The 20,572-nt window shown below is 38.6% G+C and overlaps 1 protein-coding gene and 1 long non-coding RNA gene across 2 annotated transcripts in view; one reads left to right on the top strand and one right to left on the bottom strand.

The window, feature by feature from the left end:
* LOC124872453 (E3 ubiquitin-protein ligase UHRF2-like) overlaps positions 1-20,572 on the top strand; it is a 42,206-nt gene that overhangs the window by 5,492 nt on the left and 16,142 nt on the right. Inside the window, exons 2-4 of the mRNA XM_047372476.1 lie at positions 5,461-5,835; positions 7,268-7,581; positions 20,353-20,571. Coding sequence (XP_047228432.1) covers positions 5,461-5,835; positions 7,268-7,581; positions 20,353-20,571 — 908 coding nt within the window. The remainder of the gene's footprint in view (positions 1-5,460; positions 5,836-7,267; positions 7,582-20,352; position 20,572) is intronic.
* Positions 1,553-4,433, bottom strand: LOC124872454. Its single transcript, XR_007039288.1, has 2 exons — positions 4,377-4,433; positions 1,553-4,178 (listed from the first exon to the last, which is right to left on the bottom strand). It is a non-coding gene; the product is annotated as an uncharacterized LOC124872454 (long non-coding RNA).

Raw genomic sequence — 20,572 nt, 5'->3', positions numbered from 1 at the left:
ATAATAGACCGACACTAAGGGTATCTTATTTGCATTAAGGCTGTTTTTTTTCTCATAAGGATATTTCTATTAATAATGTTTGAGCACACAGGAGGAAAATTGTTTGTTTAAATGGGATTCCCAAAAAGACTGTTGGAATTTGTGTAGAAAAACAAACATAATGTTCAAACTAACATAAAGAAATAATAAAAAAAGGCTGCAGGGGAAAGTCATGGTTCAAACAATGTTTTGCCACCTTTCCCTGTAGCTCTCGTAAGCAGTGGTTTTATGTTTGAGATTAAATGACCGAGGGCAGAATGAAGGATAAAAGCCCAAAGCTGGAGGCTAGCAGAGAGCAGACACCCCCCTCCTCTTGTCATTGTTTTTGGTAATATGACCTATTTTGCTCAACTCTTCACCAACAGTGATGTGGGGTGGAGTCCAGAAGGAATTGTGCAGGAGTGTTTGCAGTTCATGCAGAAGTGTCGATTCTGCTTTATTTTCACACCTGAGACACTGCTGGAAGCTGGTATTTAAAAAAAACAGAAAAAGATAATTTGATGCTGCTTGTCATCACAGTGATTAGTAAATAGTTAAAATATTTGCTCTGATAAAATGCAGACTAAATAAATTTGCTGATCCAAGACAGAAAAGCCAGAACAGTCTTTAAGGTTTTTGTTTGATACTTGCTCTGTCTTAATACATTGACTTGCAAAATCATTTCATGTCATCGTTTTTCCATACTGCAACCATAAACTTCATTGTATTGTCTTGGGATTTTATGTCATAGACTAACACAGAGTACTGCATACTTGAGACATGAAAGAAAAATGATACATGATTTTCCAAATGCTATACAAATAAAAGTCTAAAAGTGGAGGGAGTACTTGTATTCACTCCCCCGAGTCAGTACTTATTATCTAATTTTCAGCTGTACGTTTGAAATGGCTTTGCAAATGTAGAGACTGAAAGTTTTGCCCGTTAGTCTTTGCAAAGTAGCTCAAGCTCACTCCAACTGGATTTAGATCATGAGTGGTTTGCAATTTTCAGGTCTTGTCTCTGATTTATTTTTTTTTTTTTCAATTGTAGTCATGTCTGGGCTTTTTACCAGCCCATCTTAACGCGTGATGAAACCAGTCCATTGTGGCTCTGGTTATATGTGTGTCATGCTGAAGGGTGAACATCCGCCCCAGTTTGAAGTATTTTGCAACCTCTTCCAGGATCGCACTGGATTTAGCTCCATCATTCTTCTCATTAACTCTGACCAGCTTCCACGTCCCTGCTGAAGAAAGTCCTCCTCACAGCATGATGCTGCCACCAACATTGGTACGGTGTGTTCAGGGTGATGGGCAGTGCTAGTTTTCAGCTACACATAGTATTTTGTATGTAGGATCAGTGTTTTAGGTCTCATCTAACCAGGGGATCTTCTACATGTTTGTGTTCTCCTTACAGGGCTTGGACAGAGCTGCTAATGACATTTCTTATGGCAAGGCAAGTTTATTTATGTAACAAGACAATTCAAACTGCTTTACGTGATGAAAACATAAGAGAAGAAAACAGATTTAAAAAAGGCTTTCTTTCAGCAATTCCTTTTATTTCCCCATTATTCTGTATATTATATAATACACAAAATGATAGTTGTCATACAGATGTACCCTGTTCATGAATCAGGTGACTTCTCAAGGCTGATTGTTGCATTGAGAATCAGAATGAAGCAACATGTTTCACATTTCCATTTGTTACAAACTTGAAAAACCACATATCATATTCCACTACGTTGTGTTTTTCTGTTAGGTAAAATTCTTTTAACATACATTGTCGATTGAGGTTGTGGCATGATAAAACATGAACGGATATGAATCATTTTATACTTTAATTTTTTGGGAGCCTGCTTTGATAGGTGTTTAGTCTTTGGAGGACCTGTAAAGGCTTAGCATGCGTGTTGATCGGTTGATTATATTTGACTTAGTAGTGCTGCTTTTGCTCAGTTGTCAGTTTTGCAGATACCGGAGGCATCATGCTTTTTATATTAAGTTCTAAAGGTGGGGGTGAAAATTTCACGTTTCTGGGCGCAACCACATTTTCTGTTTAAATATTCACAGCTTCTCCTAACATCTTTCCTTTCCAGTTGGTGTTTCTTTGTTTCTAGGCTGATTCCGAAGAGACGGAAGTCAAAACACCTTGCAGCAGGAGCCTGATCACACTGCTGGAAAATAAAGCCGCTGTGCAAAAAAACCCAGAAAACAGCCAAGCCATTTGTGTTTGGTGCAGTGCAATTCTGCTGTGTGCTGTTCTGAGATTCTGTCTGTGCGAGTCTCCATCCAAATAACATGAACTCATCAACGACGAGCCCGTCTCTCTGCGGCAGGTTCTGCAAGCAGGCTCATTATCTGCTCAGGATGCTCTGTGTTTGTTTTGTTTACCTTTCTTTTCCTGAAGCTTATGCCGATACAAAATGGCATTACTACACCGAAAGTCTGAGGTTTAGACAAAGTCAGAGCCAGACAAAAGAAGGCTGAGGCAGACCACCATAAAATGACAGTTAGGTGCATATAAGTGTTTGGCTCTGTTTGCATGGCTGCTTCTCTGATCTAAATTTCATGAGACTATTAAAAACCGGCAAGGATTGGGAAATCGTGCTTTCCTCTTACACCTCCAACCTCTCCCTTCCCTATTGTCAAATAACGAAGAAGAACGTTGGGGAGAGTGAGCGAGGGTGGCGGCCATGCTTGTCTCTCCAGCACAATGGTTTTACTGGCTGATATGTGCAATGAGTTGATGTTTCTACTGTACGCTACATTCCCAAAGCAGTGGCTGCATTATACAGCACAGCTAACAGTAAATGCTCTAGATCCTCCCTGAAAGGGTCATTTCGATGTCGACTGTGTCGGTGGGTTCTGGATTGCATATATTCAGACTTAAAGTGGGGTGGCGGGTGAAGCTGTGTGTGTGTGTGTGTGTGTGATTGTGGGGTGCTCTCTTGTGGTTGTCATAGCAACCAAGTCATTTCTGTCCCCCAGCTACACATCCTATCACTATAATTCATGCGAACGTATCTCTTATTTATTTATTTTTCGCGCAGAAAGAACCCATAGACTACAGCAGCAATCTGGCGCCTGTTTCCGTGGGACAGTTCAATTAAACGCAAACAGGGCAGCAGTAGAGCCGTTGGTCCTAAAAGCTCATCGCCTTCCTTCATGCTGGGCAGACTTTGGTCCTATAACCTCCACCTGAGCACTGGCTAACAGTTGTTGTAGATAAGAGAACAGATGTTAACGTAGACTTATGATCAACACGCCTAAACGCCACCGGCGTACCCACACAAAGGAGTGTGCGTCTTAAGCTTCTCTGCCTGACATTATGGCATAGCATTTCCCTGTTTATCGACATGTTCTCCTTTATCTAATGCTTCTACCGTTTTGTGTTTATAATCACTTTTAATTCAGTTTAATACAATGTAGAAGCTATAATAAAAATGTTTTGTGACATTATCTGTTTATATTTATAATATATCCTCTTAGCATTTTTGCTGTTGTGTTTGTGGCTCTTTGTTTTGAGGCAGATTCTGAAGAGACTGAAGTAAAAACACGCTGCAGCAGGAGCCTGATCATGCTGCTAGAAATGAAGTAAAGAGTGTTTGCAAAAAGAACAAAAAAAGTAGTGCCAAAGCCATTGCTTCATGTTCAGCAATCCAAAGCTGAATATGTAGATAAGGTCAAAGGTCGGGAACAAGTTGTAAAAGGGAATAATAATGGCATAATGAGCACTCTTAAGTTTATATGGGTGTTTAACCACCCTGATTATTTATCATACTATACCATGTTTATTTATATAGCACTTTAAAAAACAACACATTGTTGACCAAAGTGCTGCGCAACAAGTAAAACAAGACAGAGAAAAATAAATATATATCCTAAAACAATAACAGCACAATAAAATCAGACTAAACAGCCACAGTTTAAAAGTGTGTTTTCACGTGAGACTGAAAAGCATCACAACTGAGGGGGCTTGTATTATGTGCAGGGGCAGCTTGATCCAGAGCTTTGGGTCTACAGCAGAAAATGCTCAATCACCTCCCAATTTCCTCTGTTATTTAGGAACCACCGGCAGCATCTGGTCAGCTGACCTGAGGGAACAAGAGGGGTTGTAGGGGTGCAGCAGGTTGGAGAAATGTGCTCGCCGCAAGGCCATTGAGAGACCTAGAGACAAATAAAACAACTTCAAAATTGATCCTGGAATAAATAGGCAGCCAGTGCAAAGTGGTGTCCTCTCGTTTCTTTGGACCTGTTAAAAATCGTGCTGCCACATTTTAGACTAGTTGAAGACATGACAAAGTGACCTGGAGGTTATAAAAGCGTGGATTACTGATTCCAAGTCATGCCTGGAAGAGGTTTTACCTTAGAGAGACGTCTAAGATGAAAAAATTATGATTTTACCACAGCATTAATGTTCCCAACCCTGCTGCTCAAGATCCCCTGTCCTGCATGTTTTAGGTGTTTCCTTCTTCATCACACCTGATTGCAACTGATGGCTGATTAGCAGGCTATTGCTGAACTGCAATAATCTGAATCAGGTGTGTTAGAGCAGAGAAATATCTCAAACATGCAGGAAAGGGAGCCCTGAGGAGCAGGGCTGGGAACCAGTGGGCTAGAACCAAGGCATGGTACTGTTTATAAATATTCTTGAGGAAAGTCTGATGGTTGTGTGACATACACTCACCCCAAATGTTCAAAATCTTTCTACCTCTAACCTGCATGACAAAGTTAGCCTCTCCATAATATATATCACAAACATTACCTTTGGCCAATCTTCGACCTAAGATGTCTCTGTCTGTCACTATTTTTTGGTAACAATTTTCCTGCTTGCAATTAGCATTATTCTGAATATGTATTTATCTTTAGAACGCTTGAGGTTTTCTTTCATTTTAACAAAATAAAGCATTTTAAGCTGAGCTTTGACCCTCAATACGTTCTCCATGTCTTCATGCAGGATTGGCCTAAAATAAATATGTGAAGGGCAGTCTCAAAAAACATGACACTGATCAGGTTTCCATTCACCACACAGTCTCCAACAATGGATAACTCCAAGTATCTAGATTCAAATTCCAACCAAAATTCTCTCGAAGATATGGAACAAGTTATTCTGCACTGCTGTTTATTTATGCTGTCCCAATGGGCAGATATTACATTACCAGTCCCCGTCCCCTGCTTTGCTTTTAGCACAGGATGGTTCATTTGTCATGGCGCAGGCTTCATCAGGATTGGAACCCATTAGATTAAGTAAACTGGACACATGCAAATGAAAGCTTATGTGAATATTTGCATTATAAATATCAGAAGGGTGACCACTTTTTTTTTTTTAGCTCTAATAGAAGCAATACTAATTTAGTAAAAACAAATAAGTAAATTAGCTTTGATATTGTTGTATCATATTTGTGTGTTTTAAGAAACCACTATGACTTTTCCGTTTGCTTTTGCTTAGATGGAAGATGGTCTGACACTTTTTGACTACAACGTGGGTCTCAATGACATTGTCCAGCTGCTGATTCGGTCTCAGACCGACCCCCCGGACAGCCCCGCCACCAGGGACTCCTCAGGTGTTGCCAGTAGCTCAGCTCCTCTACCTGACTCAAAGTCTGAAAACCTCCGGGCTCCGGTCTCCTCCGCAAATGTGGAAACCTCGTCCGGCATGGACATTAAGAAGGAAAGCAGCCGCGTCACTGTAAATGAAACTAAGCCAGACACCGTCGCTACTAGTACCAAAAATGGGTTCAGGTCCTCCAGTCCAGCACAGGACACTCAGCCGCCAACATCCAGCAGGAGCATATTAATCAGCCCAGGGATTGGTTTGTATAAGGTGAGTTAAAATCTCCTGTTAGAATCTTGCTAGATTTTAGAAACATGTGGTATTTTGCAAAAGTTAAAAACTATAAATTTGAAAATTTGTTTTGACATTTTCAAATTTCATTGGGTCTTTCACTGCCTTACATCGGTTGATCTTACAGTGTTTATGTGGGACTGTAGTCAGTGATGTTCACAGTCTCATCCAGCCGGGGAGATCAATAACTTAACAGACCAATTGGAGACGGCACATCATCCTTAGATGTTAAGGTCTCATACTTCACAAAGGAGCACTTCGTGAACGGGAGTGATTTTAAAATCATTTATGAAATTTGTGCGAGGTTGACACATGGCCACTCACACTGAGCCTGGTTCTGGTTCTGCTGGAAGTTTCTTCCTGTTAAAGGGAAGTTTTCCTCTCCACTGTCGCTACATGCATGCTCAGTATGAGGGAATTGCTGCAAAGTCAATGCAAGTAACGGTCCACTCTCTCAGCATGCTAATCCAGGAGGAGTGAATGCTGCAAGTCACTGACTCTCTGCAGTCTGCTGGGTTTCCTTAGATCGAAATACCTTTTAACTAATTTGAATAAAATAAAACAAAAATTCTCAGCAAAAAAAGACAGTGTTTGGGTCACCATTTATTTGAAAAGGTTTTCTGTATTTAGCTAGGTTTAATAAATCAATTAAACGCAGCTTTGGGTGCCCCCAAGTATGGAACAAATATGCACGTTTTGAGTGGTCATTGTGAAAAGCACCATATAAATTCAGTCCATTTACCATTTTATTTTACTTTGAGCACCCTTCTTTTAAATGTTCAGATTTAGGAGGTTATCTCTGCCGTTATGAGTCAAAGGTTTTTATTTTAAAGATGTTCTTTAAAATAAAGCTTTAGGTCGGCTGGTCTAAGACTCAAATCTGTTACAGCGTCTACAGCGTCTCTAGGGAATACAGAGAGAAACTCTTGAATATAGTTTATAATTCTAGTGTCTAAGAGGTGTAAGGCTTCCTTAAAATGTCAGCTTGTCTTTGTTCTAAATAAAAGTGAAACCCTCGTTTAGAAAAACTCCCCTCTCTGTCTCACACACAGTGTAACGCCGCCGCTCTGCTTCTAATATAAATAGTTAATGATTCTTCATGGCAAGAAAAATAGAAATTAATGCTGTTGATTATCTGAAGATCTGAAATTGGTCACAAACATTTGATCAGTGCATCTCGAAGGAAATTCAAGCAGTCAAATCTAAGGAAAATGGAAGCAATATGTTGTGCCTTATTTTTTTCTCAGAAATATGGTTTTGGTTGTGCACTACTAACCATTTTTATTGACTTCCCAAATTATCTGTAAAATTTAGTAGAGCATGTATTAGATTGATATGATTGATATGATTTAGAAAAATGCCAAACAGTCCGGACCAGTCAATTTTGTGTTTTTCGTTTTTTCCCCTTCAGATTAACGAGCTGGTGGACTGCAGAGACATAAGCATTGGAGCCTGGTTTGAGGCCTGCATTGAAAATGTGACACTCTCGCCCAAAGGACAGATAACACCCACCAAAGGAAAGGTGGGTCGGCCCCCAAAAAGGACTAATGGGAAGCTGGAGGCTGAACAGGCACAGGCCCACGGACAGGGCCCAACCACGGACAGTAACAGGAATAACCCTGTGTTAAACTCTGAAAGTAACGGAGCCTCCACCTCTCAGACAGACTCTACCACAGAAACCAAGGAGAAAGAAGAGGACGTAGCTTACCACATTAAATATGAAGAGTGAGTAATAGCTTCTTATGCTGCCCATCTGCTCCTTAGAAGTAATATACTTTCTGTAGTGACATCTACTGTTTAACTAAACAACTGCTAGCTGGCTTATTTCTAACTAAAATAACTTCTAGAGGTGACATTGATTTGGTTAAAGGTGGCATTCCATTATATCATTTCAAGGAGGTTTGGTAGTATCAAAAAATGGATACTAGACATGTGATTCTCACTATAATGTATAGCACAATCTAATCGCTTCTACTTATGTTTTATGTTTTCTTGTCACTTGTGGTTGCCAGCTGCAGTGTTAAAAACCTTTGCTGCCTTAATTAAGAGTGATGGGTGGCACTCCTTTAGTTCCACGCTATCACTGTCCATGTTTTTCCATTAAATATTTCCAAACAGACAAGTTGCCCTAACCAACTGACCAGCAGTGCACAGCCAACATGTGGGGGAAAGGGGAACGCTCTGTCTCGGTGTCTCCATGCAGCCAGAGAAAACTCCAGTTACTCCATCGCTTTCTCTGGCATATTTTAAAAGGATTTACAACCCTAGGAAATGTGTTGTTGGAAAAGTGTTGCGGTTTTGAGAAAGGTGGCTTCAGAAATTGACAGTTATGACTAAGATTTTTTTTTTTTACTACAGAAAGCCTAGTAAGCATAGATACAATTGAAACCAGATTCTTACATATACTTTAAAGAAGATACAGCCTCTTCTTTCTTCGCTGTTTGACACTGAATCAGACTAAGCCTTCCTGTTCTAGGTCAGTTCGGATTACTGACATTGTGTCAACATTAGGCTTATTTGGACATGCTTGTTCAGCTTTATTAGTTTGGGTACATTGTGGATGCGAAAATACACAGCATCCACACTTTTCGTACATATCCGTCCTAAAATCGGCTTATCAACAAATTCCCGACCCTTTTTTTTTTTTTTTTTTAGCTGAGGAGGATGCAACGTAAATGGTACACCGGAACAAAAATAATGTCTTCACAATATTGCAGATAGATTATCTGACAGCAGCAGTGATTTTGGGAACTGCCTTTTACATTTTGTATTTACTGAGATTTGTCTAGGTAATTTGCTGCTTGAGGTGGTGTCAGATGGTGACACTGGATGGTCTTTCAGTGTATCCCAGGATGATTTCAGACTTCAAACCCACTGCATTCACAGATGTCCTGGGGTATCTCAGAAGGTAATTTACGAAAACGTGAATGCATCTTTAGTGTGTTTACACTAAAGGTGCACCGATCAATCAGCCCAAAATTCCTTAATTTTGGGCAATTGGCCGATACTTTTATGTGAAACCGATCTTATCCACCGATCTCATCCCCTGATCTTATCTACTGATCTTATCTACTTGTCTAAACCGCAAATTTTGTTTGTTTTTAAATGTGAAAAATTAAACCCTAAAGGAACTGCAGTGGTCTAAACTTTTCATTTATATTTGAGAGCACTACCTCATGTGCAGTTAAAACAAGTTTTTATTGTTTCACGGGTATTATTAAGTTTTTTTCAATAAAATACGATTGGAACATTGAAGATGTATTGTGACCTTATAACACCTGACAGTGTCAGTTATAAGAATTCGGTTTCGGCCAAAATCGGTCACGCTTTTTAAAGATCAGTGATTGTAACTGGCCAGAAAACTGCAATCAGTGCACCTCTAGTTTGCCCCTGTGTTTAGCACTTTTCAGATATGATCACATCACTCAGGATGCACATTAATGCCAGGTGTGAACAGGACCATTGACTTCGTTTTCTTTAAGGTACTTTGGAACTAATTTGGTGGTATTAGTGTAATTTTACATTTGGAAGACCTTTGCTTAAATTTCTGGTTAATGCCTTGAGTTGTTTCTTCAATATTTCTACATAATGTTCTCTGCTACCAGCTCTATACTTCACAGTTGGGATGGTGTACCCAGGCATGCAAACTTTCCCACACATTTTTTCCTCCAGATAACAGATAACTTCAGATGTAACGGTGATCATTATTGCCAAACACTTCAATTTCAGTTTCATCAGACCACAGAACATGTCTCCAAATTCTAAGGATTTTTTGCCTGAGTGAAGCTGCTAATTGTAATCTAGCTATTTATGTTACTTTTGGAGGAATGGCTTCTTCTCTGAATGGCCGTTCAGCTCAAGTTGGTACAAGACTCGTTTCCTTGTGGATAATGACTCTCTTTGACCATCTTCAGCCAGGATCTTCACAAGGTCTTTTGCTTTTATTCTCTGGGATACCTTCAGGCGTCTGGCAATTGTACCCAAGCGTCGTCCACAGTTGTCCTCCTGATATCCTGATTTCTTTTAATTTTACATGATGTCACACAAAAAAGCAGTGCGTTTCAGGAATTGCCTTAAAGTACATACAAAAGTGTGTACCGATGTGACTTAACCGATCATCTGATTTTTCACAAATTGTTTAAAGGCCTAGTATATTTGGTGTAAACTTCAGACTTTTGAAGAGAGTTATATAAAGTAAAAAAAAAAAAAAACTTTCTCTTGTTATTCTGGCATTTACCAAATATAAATAGTTTTGGTAATTTAAACTGATTTGAAACAGGATTTAGTTTCAGACAGTAAAAAAAAAAAAAGGTTATGTGTATGTAAATACCTGGTTTCTATGTTGTGTGAAGTATTTATGGCCTTTGTAGCTGAGACCATCTGTAATGATGGCTTTGCTGGAACTGCAGGCAGCTTTTATTTTTTCTGGCGGCGTAAAAAGATGGAAAACATGGGTTTGTGTTGTTGATGCTGCAATAATTTGAACTCTCTCGCATTCCCCTTTTCCAGCGACTTCATTCAGAAGCCGATGTTTCCATGGTAACCCGAGTTCTCCGGAGCATTACTTCTTCGCTTGCCTCCTTCAGCTTTGTCTGTAATTGCTGTGAACATGAGACCGGTGAGACGTTGCCTCCTCGCTCTCTCTCTGTCTGTCTTTGGCAGGGCGCGAAGGTGTTTCTGCCAGAGATTGTTATACCACAGTAATTATATCAAGGTTGGTTTGCGCATCACTTTGTGTTTTTTTTTTAATTTTTTATGTAGACTTCATTTTTCCTTTGACGTTTCTCAATTGTCCATTGAGTTTTATTTGTTGTGCTGTCAACAGAAGGACTGGAGAGGTCCTGCGGTGAAAATCCTCATATCCACGCTATCAACAGTTTTATTTTCAGAATGCATTTATATCTTTGATTTTTGCTTCATTTGTGTAATCTGTTGCTCCTGATTTGCTATATTAATTTTGCAATAAGTCAGTAGAAACAAGAGCATTAGAGAGGGCTTATAGACGATCCAAAACCCAAAGATCCCTGAATGTGACAGTTTCTTATTACAGTTAATCATGGGACAAAGTGCGTACTCTGAAGAAGCAACAAGTAAACTTAAATTATATAATAATTCTCATCTTACACTCTAGTAGCAGCCTTCTTAACATAGTCTTTTGCTTTCTCGGGGTGTTGTGTACTTATCTTTTCTGCTACGAGTAACTGGGTTTTTTCCATCACTTTGACTGCTTGAGAGAGAATAAAAATGGAGGGTGGGTAAGATTTCTCCATTTTCTCACACCATCGCACTTCCTCCACCACTCTAACACCTGCCGGCGTACTCTTGAGAGAAACAAACCAGTCCTTCCCATTAAACTGCCATGTCTTTGGCAGCTTTTCCACTGAACATAATGAGCCACAAAAACAAAGGGAGCAACACGTTCGGAGAATGTTCGCACTGTATGTTGTGTGTGCACGAAACTTTTAAATATTTTGGCATGGTTAGATTTTTTGCCTGAACTGAAGATCTGGCCCAGTCTCTTTGTGAAGAAAGTAATAGGCACAAGTTTTATGTTTGTATTTCAATGCCTTACAAAGGGATTCATACCTATTCAACTTTTCAACATTTGTTACACTGTATTTTATCTAAATTAAAACATTAACCATTTAAAGGAAACCATTGGCTTCGGACAGAATTTATTTCTGCAGGTTGTGTTGCACAATCTGTTGTAAATGGCTTTAAAAGTAGACAACTTGACAGCTGCCATTTGTGAATATTTGCCAACACTTCATTCAAATTCAGCTCTTCCAGACAAATTAAGATGGCCTTTTGATTAAATCAAGTACTTACTTTTTGCTTTTTTTATTGGAAACACACAACTTTGTAAATATTTCCAATAAATAGCTGTATGAGCAGATTTTTATGAGTATCTGCTAACAGATCACGAATGTGTTTGTTGCTATGTTCGAACATTTTCTTCATTTTGTTTTTGTTTGATTTCTCAAGAGATCTACCAGATGTCTGGTTGGCTTCAAAATCCCCACAAAAGGGAATGTTCTGAACTATTAAACAGGTTAGAATAGTGACATTTAGCTCCCTTGTGATACAAAGGCATAGCTGGAGGATTCGTATGTAAAGTCTTGTAAACTTGTAGTTATGCAACAAGTTTTTTTTTTGTTTTGTTTTACAAAATACAGCAGTCCAACATTCAAAATCCTTGTATGGAAAACAAACCATTTCTCATAGCAATTAAACTCATCTACACCAATTTAAAAAGATTTTTTACAAATAAATAAACAGACACTTAGACAAACGGAGTCAGATAAACAACAGTTTGTTTTCTGCTACAGCGATGAAGCCAACTTTAGCCAACTGCTGTATCTGTAACATCATCCTCCTTGTGAGTGTGTGTTTTCATTGCACTGTTAAAGTGAACTTTTCCGACCTTAGTTGGCTGTATTACGAAACACTGTTTGGTGCTGCCTTCCCTCTTAAAACTGTTCTAAAGTCAAGCTGATACTGTGAGTCTGGGATACTTTATTCTCTGATTTAAATCAATCAAGACTAAAATGCGTTTAGAGGTTTCTAGTTGTTTGAGAGTGATCAAAACTGGATGTCATTGATAATGGTGCCATTACTTTTATTTTTAACAGTCTAGTTAAGATTTGGTGGGACTGTTATTGTTATACAGTTATTGTTATAATATAAAGCACTTAATATATCAATACCAGTCAATCGACTTCATGTTCTCACATCCACACTGATGCCCATTAGCTCATTCATTAAACACAAGTTACAGAAGTAAGAGGTGTATCAGCCAAGAGGAATACACTGCTTTAAAATTCTAGACGTTCAATAGGGATGATTTAAAAGTGCTTAGTTTTTCTGGAAATAATTCTTTTAGAGTCAGGTAAATGTTTTTGCTCAGCCTGGATTGCATATAACCAATATAGAGTCAAATTTGAACGATTCAATTTAGCTTCCTAAGTTTTAGTCTCCAGCAATTCTCACTTTAATTATCTAAATTGACTTAAATACGCCCACTCTCAACCCTTACTGCAAGTGTAAAACTGACATTTAGTCGTGTCATATGACTCTGTAGTAGCTGCAGATATTAACTGACAACAATGTTGTTTGACATTAATGAAGGCATGTATAATAGTGAAGCTGGACAGTGGATTAAACAACTCTTTCACTGATAGGAGTGTCCCTATAAGGCAGCAGTTTTGAAACTGGAAATGCTCATCGGCCAGGTTAACTTCGATTAGCAGTACAAGACTATAACAATTTCTTAGCTTTTTGCACATTCAAACACTGAATCAACATATGTACTAGTGTACAGTATTGGGAGTACAAAACGAAGGCACTAATTTGAAATGGTAACTTTGTTGATAAAAACTGTAGAAAACAGCCTAATACTATGTAGACATTGTAGCAGTTTTTAGTGTTGATCTGGGAGGAAATATTTACTCTAGGTAAGTTAGGTTTAGTCCAGGTTATTTATATAGGACCAGTTTATAATAAATGCCACCAAGGCACTTTCAAAACAAACCGATCCAGTTCATATACAAAATCCATAATCAAATCAATCAAATGATACAGACAGAAAAAATTCAATGACAAATTTCAATCTCGTCCTAGTTAAAAAACAGTGCGGTCAAATTCAGTTGGTAAAACGTGATCTATTTAAACAGTAACCAAACCCCAAATCAGCTTTTTTTGCAGATAAACTAAATAAATTGGGCTTTAAGGGTGTTACTGTGCAATTTTTTACATTGTCATGTAAACTTGTTTAATTTTGCAATATTTGTACCAGCCCCGTCTTCGAGTATAAAACCATCTCACTCAGACACGACCCCAGCATCACTCTGCTCTCTCTCTCCTTGTTTAAATATGTCAAATTAAGCTATCTGCCACTTTCCCTCGTCCCCCTGACGACACCTCCGCTTAACTCCCTCCGCTCATCCCCACACTTGGCCGTGCCAAATCATGTGTAAAGCCTTTAGGTTTTAGTTATATTTAAAGTACCTGTGACATGCTCTTCCCACAAATGCAGAAATAAAGAAAAAAAACAAAAAAAAAACATCTTAATATTGAAGGAATCGGCCAGTAAATGACATGATATCAGGATTAAAGACCTGATAAAAGAAAATTGGGACACAAAATAGGCATATTTCGATGGTAAATTCTGCAAAGTCGCCCGGAAATGTCGTCAAAAGGGAAGTCTGGTCATTTATTGTGTGAGCGTCAATAATAAAGGTTCAGGTAGAAGCCAAGTTGTGTTAAAAACTGCGTTAATATAGCGAAACGGTGCATTACTGGTGGTGGCAGCAATAGTACGACCGCAGCTGTTAGTCTGCAGTATTTTCCTGAAGCAAAGAGGATCAGAGCTGGAAAACTGATGAGGGACAGATGCGCTGGTTCCACCAAGCACAGCCAAGTGTGATCAGAGGACTTCTCGACAAACTGTTTTGAACAAGAAACCTCTGAATTCACAAGAGAAATGATGTTAGAGGTCAGGATATCTAACAGACGAAGGAAAATTTTGAAGCAGATGCTATAGCCACGAAATTATTACTTTTATTATTAACAATAATTCGAAATTATTATTATTTTTATTATTATTAAAATCATATAAATTACACGTCCATACGATATATTTAAATAAATGTTTCTCTAAAGATTGTAACATAATGTTAAAATGACACCAGGTAGTGTCTTCAGATCTTGAATCATCCCTTGTGTCTGCTGCTGCTCCATGCTACTTAGCGTCGCCTCCGGTTGTTTCACTCAGTGCCTTATTTACTGTAACCCTGGGTTTACACTGTATCTGCTCCGGTCCAGTCCGCTGCGATGCCCGGAGGAGCTCCAAGAACCATAAGCAAATCGCGCAATAAAAGCCAGTGATAAATGTGTCAGCAAGTCCAAAACAACTACAGGTCCTTCTCAAAATATTAGCATATTGTGATAAAGTTCATTATTTTTCATAATGTCATGATGAAAATTTAACATTCATATATTTTAGATTCATTGCACACTAACTGAAATCTTTCAGGTCTTTTATTGTCTTAATACGGATGATTTTGGCATACAGCTCATGAAAACCCAAAATTCCTATCTCACAAAATTAGCATATCATTAAAAGGGTCTCTAAACGAGCTATGAACCTAATCATCTGAATCAACGAGTTAACTCTAAACACCTGCAAAAGATTCCTGAGGCCTTTAAAACTCCCAGCCTGGTTCATCACTCAATTAGACGGCCGTCCGCACGCCACAGCACTTGTGTTCCCTCAATCTGATAAAAGATGACTTTCTTCTCCTGACTCTGCTGTGTCTCTCTGTCATAGTGACTAAAATATATCTAAAGAAATATCAGATTCTCTGCTGCTGTCTGTGTTGCTGGCCATTGTAGCAGCAGTCAGTTTACCTGCTGCGGTTCCCCTTTGACGTCATAAAAAAGCGCAACAAAATCGCAAGAGGAGTAGTCTTTTTAGAAAATTATTGTATGACCATATGTCTCAACAACAGTTCATTTCAGTAGAATGAATTTGCTTTATAAAAAAATATTTTATCAATGTTTCGTTTTCATAAATGTAATTGGATGTATCATGAAAATTCGATGTCACAGGCACTTTAAGGAAGCCCAGTTGATTGCATTAAGTCATTGAATCTTTGTAGCAACCTCTGCACTGGAGCAAGCATGTGGTGACAGTGGAAAGAACACGACTGACTTTTACCTGGAAGAATCCTCCAGCAGAACCAGGTTCTGTATAAGCAAACATTTACTGTGACCGATTGGACGCTTAGGCAGAAAATTTACTTGTCTTTAGCCCTAAAAACACATGTTAACTATTTAGCTACTGGCAGCAATGATTGGGGTCAATTTTAATCACGATCATCCCTGCAGTATTGATGTGTGCAACATTGCAATTGGATACAATATTTTTTCACCTGTTAAGTTTCAAATTTCATGCATTGACACTATATTTTGCAGGTCAGATAACCTTAAATGTTATTGGCGGAGATCTTACAACTTAAAGAGAGTGTTGGGCACATTGTTATAATGGAAAAAAGAAAACATGTTGGTTAATAACAGCTGATATTGTCATTGCAATACTTATGGATGGGCTCCTAATATTTTGTAGCAAACGTATCTGGGGGGAGGCAAACTTGGATTGATGAGATCATTTTGGTGTGCAAAATGTATTAGGGGGTAATTTTAATACCAATGTGTTCCTGTTGTAACAAGTCAGCTTGGAGAACAGTCGAACCTGAAGCTCTGCACTTCATATGAGGGCTCGTAATCGTACCTCACTGTTAAGGATTGAAGTGGTTTTAATGTAAGGATCTGCTGAACAAAGAGGCTTAAGCTCGTCTTAATAGGGTCTTGATTTGAATCAGCAAGGACCTAAAATAAAGAGACCTGTCAGTGTATAGAGTGAACAATTTATCTAAGAATGAGCACCTGAGTTTCACAGAAAAAAAAGGGTTTTAGTTGTAACATTGATACTTAATTTATTGTTTTATTTTGCCTTAGATTTTTCTTCCTGGCCCCTGTTTTTGTTTCACCTTTTGCAGAAAGCAAGTAGGATTTATTTGTTGCAACTTATTCAGCAAAGAGCAAATCTTGTTTCAGAATTTATGGCAGAAAAAAGCTGATTTTAAGAACATTTTTGATACAATTTAACTCTTTGTTTTATCTTGCAAATATATGTACAATACTGTATATGTTCATCCAGTAGTTTGTTTAGTATGTCTCTAGTTAAAGACCAAAAGTGGTTAATGGTATTGCTGTGGTTGCAACACTTCACTTGCATGGAATGCATCTGAGAGCAACGGTCCATGCTGTAACCCCGGGCTGCACTGAAGTTCCTGTGAATCTCTGCCAAACCGTTTGGCAGTAGATGCCTTAACCAAAATGTTCTGTAATGACAGCTTTTTTTTCCTCGTGGTTTGGTCTGGTCTGCTTTTCCGTGGATATTAGAACTTATTAGAAAGCATTTTGTTTGTTTTTCTGAAGCCATCATGTCTTAGGTGGGTGTCTTAGTTCTAGATGCACTTAAACTTTGTGAAATTGGTCACCAGCAGACGCTCTTGGTTACATGGGACAGGGTGACCGACTTGATGATCTCCTTGTGCAGACGAACATTTGTAACCATCTGGATTTTCGTACCTCTGTTGAAACTAGATCCATCTGGAGGCCAATGTCTGTTTATTTATATAGCACATAAAAACAAGAAAAAGTTGACCAAAGTGATTTACATTTTAGACAAGTGGACAGATATGAGGACAGTAAGTGCTAGGAAACACAAAACTATTAAAAACCAAGTAAATCCAGAAATACATCATAAAACTATCAGCTTAAAAAGAACCTCAAACTCTGGTAGAATCAAACGATAAGGAATAAAGATGATAAAGATGGATCTTAATTAATTCAGACTCTAGTAATGGAGAAGTGTCCTATATGGGAGATGTAAAATAATCTAAAACACAACAGCTAGGCCTATAACACGCATTTAGCACACTGTAAGCCTGGTAGCATTGACTTGATGAATGTTGAAACGTTGCGTGATTACATTAACCTGTTATCTGTTTAATACTCTATTTATCTGACAGCCATGCAAGGTTTAGCAAGTAACTCTGGGTATTTTTAATCTTCTGAATGTATTTTTTTTAATTGCTTAGGGCTGTAGTGACCACCATCCTCAGAAATCTGACTTGCTGCAGACTTCTCTCTCTGATCAAGGTTTTTGCAAAAGGCCTTCATCATGACATTACAGTGAGAAACATTAGTGTTTTATCCTGCAGATAATGTTTCTCAGATTGTAAAAGCATGAACAATTGTCAAATTTGTAAGGATCAGAAACTTTTGTTTAGACGTTCCTGGTGTCCAGCCTGGTTAAATAGTTTTATTTGAAGCATTGATGCTTCTGAGTAGAACAGGTTCAAAGAGGACCTCTGAGTGCTATGCCTTGGAGCATCGGCGTGCCCACCAGACACAGCAGACATGAGTTGATTCATAGAAAATTTGGGTTGCCTTTAAGAAACGCCCAGAAGCAAAAAGAAAAGCCTCAACTTGTACGTTGCAATGTTTTTTGTTTTTTGTTTTTACACCTAATCTCCTGTGGTAGAGATGAAACACAGCTAATCTAGAAATATTACTCTCTGTACTGTCAAGAATTCATTTCCGGAGTCCAGTCCGCCGAGATATTCAGAGGTTGGTTCCAGGAGAGCAACCTTCCTGGTTGAACAACAGCTGTGTCGGGAAATTCCCTGTCAACAGTCTCCAAGACATGTGGAAACTGATCCAGCTGAGATCCAAATTTTTGTTTGCAGGGGGAGGTGACACAGCAGTCTGGTTTTGGATCAAAGTGAAGAATCCTCTCATCAGTTTTCTTGTAGCGGTTTGGTGACGGACCAAGTTGGCTCCCTTGGAGTCCATTTCTCTTTTATCCTCTCTGAACGTCTCCCTTGGAGTTATGTCCAGTAAAAGAAAGCCAAATCATGTGTAAAACCTTTGTGTTTGAATTTGAAAGATAGAGCCTGTGATAAAGTTAGTCCTTTAATCAGTTTACGGCTCACTAAACGTTCATTCTCAGCTCCCTTCAGAATGTCTCCTTGAGGAATTGCTGGATTTCATGTTTGTTTTTGTTATGTTTTGTTTTTGTTCCTTTCCCCAATTAATCCTTAAAATGAATCCTTAAAATAGATCAGTGTGATTTTTTTTTTTTTTTTTTTTTTTAAAGGTAGTTATTGGTTCTTTTAGTGACAAACTCCAGTATCATCATTCAATTTCAGATGATTTAAATTCTATTAATGTCAGCGATTAAGAAAAAAGATTTTCCCTTACATTTATATTTGATGCACAAGACAAGTCAATTTTTTTTTTCAAGAGACTTATAGGAATGTGTGGTTGCATAAACTATTAGCATAGCCACTGTCCGTTGCTACAGGACCTTGTGTAGCTATAATAATAGCTCAGAATTAATTTGGTATTTATAAGTTGTTCTTGGGTCTGGAGCAGTGGCTGAGAGCTTGTGTGGCATTAAGCTCAGGCCCCTGTCCCTCCATTGTGTTGCTGTCTGTTGTCCGTCCGTTTGTGCCGTTGTTTCAAACTGGATGGCTCTTTTGTTGTTTTTTTGTGTGTTTCATTTTGGCATGTGTCTGTGTGTTTTTGTGTTGCTGCTTTTCAATTCAACCCACTTCTCTCAAAACCATGTTAATCCTTTGGACCTAAAAAAGGAAATCCCTGCGCCATTCCCCGGCCGTCCACTTCCTGGGAATACGCTCATTCTTAAACTCTTATTCAGTGTCGGCTGGTAATCATTAGTTAGTTGAAAGCTGCTTGAATAAAGTCTCTTTCAGCAAGAAGGGCATACTTTACGACCACATCGTCATTATATTCTGGAAAGTAATTATTTTACCGGAGCTGAGTGGTTTACATTGAGTCTGCGTCAATGCAGACTGTAGAAGAACGATATTTAAAAACCGTTTTTTTTGTTTTGACAGAGACTATGTTTGTCCCTATATACAGTTTTTTCACCTTTTTTACTTTAGTCCAGAAACTTTAGTCACGTCGCCTTTACTGCTGTGAATGCTGCTGTCTGAAACATTTCCCAGAAACTGTTTTCGGGTTGTACAGTAGATGACTCAAGCTCAGTCATGACCCTCTGGACTTGTTGCTTACTTGTATGTCTGACTCTGAGCAGGAACAAGAACGCTGGCATGCTGCAGCTGTTGTAAAATAATTTAGATTTTCTTTTTTTTTTTACCTCAGCTGCTGTATTAATATGTCAGTAGTATGTGATTTGTTTTAGAAACAGTATTTCAATATTTCAACATTTTTCCACAGCAATGCATGGGTAAGGTCCGGTGAAAATGGACACACATCCGTAGCTGGCCCAATGTATGATCACCTTAAGACCTTAAGAGTATTGAAAAACAAAAGTCACATGCTAGACCTGTAGACCCCAACTTCAGGTAGTTAAATAAAACGTTGTCAACTTAGGTTTACTCTTTAGACATTAAGTACGTTTTTGAGTAAAGTCACTCAAGTTATGTTTTGATATTTATTCAAATCAAGAGGATCTATAAAATGTGTCAAAAATTCCTAGATTAACTGATGGAAAGTTGCAGAAACCCTCCTAGTGACACCATATAATTTTTGATGGATGGATGTAACTGAAGCAATGCAGGGGCTATACACTATTTTAACAACATTTAGGCTTTTTTAAGTTAATAGTGTGCCGTAAGCAGTATGTGGCTTCTTTTTCAAATCAACACATACTAGAGACAGCTTTCTCTAGTATGAGAGTCCCATACAAGGCCTTAAGAAGGCCTTGTATGGGACTCTGCAGACTAGCATGGGCTTGCATGGTCCTCCAGATGAAGGTTAAAATCTCTTATAAGTCTTTAACTTCATGCATTATACGGTGAAACAGATAGGACAGGAATTATGTCAGTGGTGACATATAAAGCTTCATGTTCCTTTAACTGTATCTCCACTGTTTTCCAGCTACCCAGAGAATGGTGTAGTGGAGATGCGATCAGTAGACGTAAGGCCCCGTGCCAGGACCCTGCTGCGGTGGGACCAGCTCCAGGTGGGCCTGCAAGTGATGGTCAACTACAACATGGAGACCCCAGATGAGAGAGGCTTCTGGTACGATGCAGAGATAGTGGCCATAAATCAAACGTCTCGCACCAATAAGGAGCTTCGAGTCAATATTCTCCTGGGG

This window comes from Girardinichthys multiradiatus, chromosome 8 (assembly GCF_021462225.1).
Source record: "Girardinichthys multiradiatus isolate DD_20200921_A chromosome 8, DD_fGirMul_XY1, whole genome shotgun sequence".
In the NCBI taxonomy this organism is placed as follows: Eukaryota; Metazoa; Chordata; class Actinopteri; order Cyprinodontiformes; family Goodeidae; genus Girardinichthys; species Girardinichthys multiradiatus.
This window is presented reverse-complemented; position numbering and strand designations above follow the sequence as displayed.